The sequence below is a fragment of the Liolophura sinensis genome, chromosome 13 (genome assembly GCF_032854445.1).
Source record: "Liolophura sinensis isolate JHLJ2023 chromosome 13, CUHK_Ljap_v2, whole genome shotgun sequence".
NCBI classification, from domain to species: Eukaryota; Metazoa; Mollusca; class Polyplacophora; order Chitonida; family Chitonidae; genus Liolophura; species Liolophura sinensis.
This window is the reverse complement of record NC_088307.1, coordinates 10,669,452-10,676,841: the sequence shown is the minus strand read 5'-3', so window position 1 is coordinate 10,676,841 and position 7,390 is coordinate 10,669,452. Positions and strand designations below refer to the sequence as shown.

The following is a 7,390-nucleotide window of genomic DNA, read 5'->3' as shown; positions in this document are numbered from 1 at the left end:
CGAATTCACTGGTCAACAACTCATTCAGCAACAAATAAACTCTGAGCTGAAACCTCAGCAACAAATTCAGCAAAAAATAAACTCTGAGCTAAAACATCGTAGTAAACGTACATGTACTTCGCAAGGGGTTTTTATCCATATTCGAATGAGAGCACTTTAAGTGAAAAATATTTCAATGTTTTATATCTAATTATCTTAAATTTCAACTAAAATTTCAGACTGGTGGTTGCCCCACAGGATCCGAGTGCCGAAGAGAACAGTTTCTTAAATCGGCCAAGTTCCCTAGATGTCTCCCGGGTTAGTAGTTGACAATTTCACAAGTCACACATATCTTCTCCTCGTGCAACATTTCCACTGGTTTTGCATCCAGCAAATGTAGAAAAAAAGGAAAACATGAAGGCCTAGGACGGGTTTCCCAGCAACGTGCAGATGGTCGTGGGTTTTCCCCGAGCTATGCCCAGTCTCCTCCCACCATAATGCTGACCGCCGTCGTATAAGTGAAACATTTTTGAGACGGTGTAAAACACCAATCAAATAAATAAATAAATAAGGCCTAGGACGACTGTAGCTACGAACAGCACTTTTGTACATTCCTGTTTACCTTTCATAAGAGCACCGACAAACCTCCTGTCTACAATAAGTTAAAGGCGACTTCATTCATATCCTACTGTTCTGTTCTCCGTGTCACGTAAAACGCCACAATATGGCTGAAATATTGTCGATGTAACGGTAGGCCTTAATCATTGTTTCAGTCTTTTTGCATCCTGTCTCTTCTGTTAGTGTACATTACCTTAACTATCCCCAGAAACCAACTTCTTATTAAATCAGTGTTTAATCAATATTCAAACTATTGAGAAACACATACACCTAGCTATAAATGGTAAGTGCGGTGGACGCACTTTTCTAATATACTTCCCTATCACACATCTCAGCCACTACAGCATCTAGCCATACTTTGCATTATGATGATCGTATTAAACGCCGTTTTATTTCGGGTCACGAGAATCTCGCTAATTCTGCCGTTGTTGTTCGCCAGACATCCAGAACATGCTAAGAGAACGTCTAGACGAATATGAAGCCGCCTGGAATGCAAATAATTTCGAGGCTTTGGGAGATTTCTACAGGGGAGACAGTGTCTTTGTACCACCTCGTGCAGATATTCAAAGAGGTAGTGCAGGTACGTATCAACTCCCTGCTATCGGATGATCTTGACTCGCTTTTTGTGGCCTTAATAAATAATATCAAGTGTTCCTGGGGTCGCCTGGGCGGTCTAACGTTCGATGAAAACCACATCTCATCCACCAATGCGGAGAACATATCTGTACGTCACATGTAAGAAAGTCCGTCAGTAACTTGCCAAAGGTAGGCAGTTTTTCTCTCCGGTTTTGTCTACCCCTAAAATTAAGTGCCATCGCATTAGCGGTAGTAAATATTTCTTGAGCATGGAGTTAGGCAAAAGCCAAATAAATAAGTTAATTTTTTTAACAATTAATATTTTTTAAATACATTTTTTATTTGCACAACACATAGAATGATACAGGAGTACATACATTTTCAAATTTATATCTTACAGATATTCGGGGAAATTATACATTTGGTAGCGATTTTTTACCTATAGCCCCAAAACAACGGAAATTAATTTGTGAAACGTGAAATGTATCTGAAATATAAACCCATTAAAATAAGTAATTATCCTTACAATCCAAACACAAGCTATACAGCGTGAACCCTTTAAATTATATCGTTTACAAATGTCCATTAAGTGTGAAATATTCTAAAACTCTGGTTCATTGTTGCAACTAAGCTGCTTAGTTAATAACGAAAGAGTATTCCACCTGTTATTTGACCTGGAACTCATTTACGGACTACGAATTTAAACTTTGATATGGAATTCATGCGTGGAATATCCCCTGCTTCCCCGGCATCATTGAAAACTGATGACCGCTTCTCTCTTGTACGTTACCGGCTTTATTTCTTATTTGTATAATTTCTTACATTCTTTTGTCTTTGGGAGCTAGTGTTAAACGTTGTTTTGATAATGGATCTTACGATTATCGACTTGGAACGCCTTTTACGGACCACGAATGGTATATGAATGTCGGACATGACGCTTATATTCAGAAATAATGTGGTGATCAAGGAATGCACCTTTGTAGTTGACAGCATTCATAGACCAGTATTTTGGTTCCGGCCAAAAACCTTGAACAACTTTGCCATACAATGAGAGATGATCTATTGTTTCACTTTCCATTTTGCAATATAAACAATTGTCATTGTCAGAAATATTGATCTTAAACAGAAAAGATTTTGTGACTTAAGTTCTGTGAAGAATTTTGTGCTTCAAATTTCTAAATTAAGTTTGGGTTCTGTTGTACAAACAAATGGCCACATATAAATTTGTGACCATGTTATATTATACTTCAATTCTACAACTTCTTCCCATCTTTTCTGAGTTTTCTTTAGTAGCCCATGTTGTACATTTGATATATCATAGAATCTGTCACATCCTTTTTCCCCGTTTTATCAAAACCTCCAGAGATTTACCTAAATGTGGCGAGTTCAACTCTGTAGCTATTTACTTAGGGTTTTCTTCCGTGAGGGTGGAATTCTTTTTACAAGTAGAATGAAATAAAAAAAAAAGCTGTAACTTGTACAGCGTAGTTAGTTTTAAAGTCTTGAAAAGACATTAGTTTTCCACCAGTATCTACTATATATCTGATATATGTGATCCCGTTTCTTATACAACTCATTAACAGAAAAGGTAGAGTTTTTAAAATGACAGTTGTACCATAAAGGCTCATCCAGGTAGTTACTTAGTGGTAAAGAGCTCATTTTGTCTTGACATAGGTACCAAGCTCTAAAAACATCTTTCCAGAAAGGATTTTTATTACGTGGATAATATTTTTAAATATTTATTTTTCTAGAGTGTATAACATATGAGCATTTGGAATGCGTCGAAACAAGAGAGTTCTCCACTTTTCATTTCCTGTAAAAAAATTCTTTTCATCCATGATATTTTTAAACTATGGATAAAATTTGTAACATTTTTACCCACCCTCATCATATGTTTGCGTTAATAACTTTCTTTGAATCCGATCACTTCCCTTGTTCCAAATAAATTTAAGTAAAACCGCATTCAGCTCCTTTATGTATTCATCTGGTGGAGTTGGTAGAGCCAGGGAAAGGTATGTAATTTGGGACAAAGCAGCTGATGTAATAATTGTAACCATCCCTAGTATGGTTAAATTCCTCAATTTTCACTTACTGAGTTCTTTTTTTTTTAAATCGTCGAGTTTAGGGAAGTAATTTAGTTTACATATATACAAACTATATTAACCGTTGAAAAATGTATTCCCAGGAGATTAAATCAGTTATCCAGTCTAAATTTACATCACTACACAGCCTTATTTCAGAACCTGTAAACGACCCAATCCTAGATGCCTTTCTTTCATTTCATTCCAATCCTTATAATTTGTAAGATTAATCAAGGCTTTGGAGGGCTTGTCTTAAAAAGTTTTCAGAGCCATCAAGGATTAGTTGAGTAGCATCAGCATACTGACTAATTTTATGTTCTTCTCCCAGTGTAATACCCGTAATGTTTGCATTTTGCTTAGTCATATTTCCAAGGACCTCAGCACATAAGATAAAAAAGATACGGAGATGCCTGATGTCCTTGCCTGCAACCTCGTCCATTTTTTTTTTAAAATCAAACAAATTTCCGTTTTGAACAGGTTTTAGAGAGTTACTTTATTACCAAGGGATGTTATAGCGGGATAATTGTTGTGTTCTTCATTACCCAGGGGATATTATAGCGGGGAAATTGTTGTGTTCTTTATTACCAAAGGGATGTTATAACGGGATAATTGTTGTGTTCTTCATTACCAAGGGAATATTATAGGGGGATAGTTGTTGTGTTCTTTATTACCAAGGAGATATTATAGCGGGATAATTGTTGTGTTCTTCATTACCAAGGGAATATTATAGGGGGGTAATTGTTGTGTTCTTTATTACCAAAGGGATGTTATAGCGGGATAATTGTTGTGTTCTTTATTACCAAATGGATATTATACCGGGATAACTGTTGTGTTCTTCATTACCAAGGGGATATTATAGGGGGATAATTGTTGTGTTCTTTATTACCAAGGGGATATTATAGGGGGATAATTGAGGTGATCTTCATTACCATGGAGATATTATAGCGGGATAATTATTGTGTTCTTTATTACCAAATGGATATTATACCGGGATAATTGTTGTGTTCTTTATTACCAAAGGGATATTATAGGGGGATAATTGCTGTGATCTTTATTACCATGGAGATATTATAGCGGGATAATTGTTGTGTTTTTTATTACCAAATGGATATTATACCGGGATAACTGTTGTGTTCTTTATTACCAAAGGGATATTATAGGGGGATAATTGTTGTGTTCTTTATTACCAAGGAGATATTATAGCGGGATAATTGTTGTGTTCAGCAGCTGGACCGCTTCACTACAAGCTTAACACAGACAAACCACTCACAGACTAGTAGCCCAGCACTAGGCTGCTTCTAGAGATCTTTACACTTTACGCATACAGATTATGTGAAAAAAATGGACTTTTTCAAATGTTTAATTTTCGTTTCTCACTTCCTAATCTCATGCTCTGTGTTTCCTGAAGCGATTGCTGCTTTTCTGGAGGAGTTCATCACTGGAAGAGGTCTGGGAGCTGCCAAATGGACCATACAGGATGTGATCTATGTCACAGACGAACTAGTCTTTACAATTGACACAGTTGAGATAGAACGTGAAGGCCAGCCTGCTGCAACTCTGAAGTAAGTATCGCTCTTGCTTGAAGAAGGGGTGGGGCGTTGGAGGGGGCTTCCTGGCCGAGAGGATTAGCACGATAGCTCGGCGCATTGACCCAGGAGCCTTTCACGGTCACAGTGATTTCAAATCCAGCTCATGCTAGCTTCCTCTCCGGCCGTACGTGGGGAGGTCTGTCAGCAACCTGCGGATGATCGTCAGTTTCCCAAGGGTTCTGCCCAGTTTCCTTCTACCTTAATACTGGCCGCCGTCGTATAAGTGAAATATTCTTGAGTACGGCGTAAAACACCCATCAAATAAATAAGTGAATAATTGAAGAAGGGTATTGAAAAGGTCTTAGATGTTACTCTATTTTAAATCTGATGACAACACAGCATTTTGAGTAATTGTAGACCAGTGACGTCTAATCAATTGCAATTTACATCACTGCTTTTTTACCTAATTCTGCTTAAAACATGGTGCTAGGGGGTGTGTAATTGGCTATTGCTTAAGCATTTACATAAACAGTTAAAATAAAACCCTAACTGGGATAGATTGACAAGATGCCGTATTTCACCAGGCTACGTGTGACCATTTGCCAGCTATTACAGTGTCGTCGCTGCTCTGGTCTTACTCTCTGTGATGTACGTCTATACTAATATACTGACAGCAGCATGAAACACAGATATGTGTGTTCATAAACGACGTGTCCAGTAGGCATTATCTACTGCATTAAAGGCATTAAAGTGCTTCTTTTAAAGTTGTGTTAAACAAAAATCTAATAAATGAATGTATGCATTTGTATTGTTTCTCATAATGATTATTTTTCTGGTAAACGTCTGTTTCCCTTTTAGAAATGACGTTTTTAGAAAAGCTCCACTGGATGCCAAGAACACCTTGTCTTGTGTGTGACATTAAAACATTATCAAATTTGTTCAAAGGTTTTAAACAATTAAAACGAACTAAATCACAAAATTTAAGTGAGTTGAGGCTAAAGGTCATTGAAAATTGAATCACAAACTACATTGTACTTATGTATATTATTTTCTCACTTACTTTTTGTAGATGACTTTGTTGCCCTCATCACTGACCGCAATCACATCCAACTAATTTCATGGTTTTCAAATAGGCTGTTGAGATGATTGACCCAAACACGTCCATTTCATGACCTGGTTTTTAAATAGGCGTATTTTTGTTCCGATAATTGTCCCAAACACATCCAGGTCGTGATCTGTTTTTCAAATAAGCGTACCTCTGTTGAGATTATTGGCCCAAACACGTCCAATTCATGACCTGTTTTAGTACGAAGTCATTGGCGCTTGGTCGTCCCATTCATTTCTATTCATTACCATATTACTTTGCTAACAACTTTGACGCTTACACATCCATTGCATCCGTTTTTTGTTTTCCATTTATACCATTTTAGACACGATTCCATGCGTTAAGTGCGTAGGTGCCATACAGCAAGACCACTAATGAGTTGTGCAATTGTTTTTGTTCTTTTTTTTTTTTGACAGGGATTTCCTGTTGTGGAGGAAAATAGACGGAATATACTACATTCAGTACGGGATTTCCAACCTACCTGCATAGAGGCAAGCAGGATATACATCTCCGTCGCAGAAGCAATTGTTATAAATAAAGCATAACCCCACAACTTTCCCGAAATGTTGTTACAACACATCTCCGTTGCAAATGCATTTGTCGTCAATAAAACGTAAGCAATTTCAGCTTTCATGAACTGTCGGAACTGTACGTTTTATTGATATTCGCCTAACTGGCGAATAAGTCATGAGACGTCTCAACTTCTTCTTTTCTTTTTATTATTTTTTTTTTCTTCATTAGGCGGCCTCCGTGGATTAGTGAGGGCCTCCGTGGCTCAGTTGGTTAGTGAGCTAGCTCAGCGTAATGACCCAAGAGCCTCTCACCAATGCGGTCGCTGTGAGTTGAAGTCCAGGTCATGCTGGCTTCCTCTCCGGCCGTACGCCGGAAGGTCTGGCCGCAACCTGCGGATGGTCGTATGTTTCCCCCAGACTCTGCCCGGTTTCCTCCCACCATAATGCTTGCCGCCGTTGTATAAGTGAAATATTCTTGACTACGGCATAAAACATCAATCAAAATAAATAAATACAAATCAGTGCCCTAGTGGTTAGATTTCAAGTGCAGAACATTGACCAAGGAACCGCTCACCAATGTGGCCACTGTGAGTTCAGTTCCAGCTCATGCTAGCTTCTTCTTTGGTCCTAAGTCGGTCGTAAGTAAGATCTGATAGCAACCTAAAGTCGGATGGTCATGGGTTTCCCCCAGACTCTATACGGTTTCTTTCCACCTTGAGTACGGCGAAAATCACCAATCAAATAAATATGTAAATAAATACGTTTGCTTTCTCTGCAAGTGGCAGCTGTATGATATAACTCGTCTTGCCAGTAAAGAGTAAGACAACAATTAAACTGACAGGCCTCTAGTTGGATTAGGGACTTCTCGCTGATTGGTTTTCACGGTATGCCCTGTGGTGTGTATCTCTTTTGGAGTTTAGTCGATTACTATTTGGATTAGATCTAAGATATGTTGGCCGCTCGTTTCGTCGGGGTAATCATAATTCTTCT

The 7,390-nt window shown here is 38.1% G+C and overlaps 1 protein-coding gene across 1 annotated transcript; it reads left to right on the top strand.

Moving 5' to 3' along the window:
• The first annotated feature begins 225 nt into the window (after positions 1–225).
• On the top strand, positions 226–6,524 carry LOC135481096 (uncharacterized). The gene is made up of 4 exons (XM_064761031.1): positions 226–297; positions 1,037–1,177; positions 4,663–4,816; positions 6,305–6,524. The coding sequence occupies exons 2-4, from the start codon at positions 1,048–1,050 to the stop codon at positions 6,375–6,377; spliced, it is 357 nt and encodes a 118-aa protein (XP_064617101.1). The 5' UTR covers positions 226–297; positions 1,037–1,047; the 3' UTR covers positions 6,378–6,524.
• Positions 6,525–7,390: the final 866 nt, after the last annotated feature.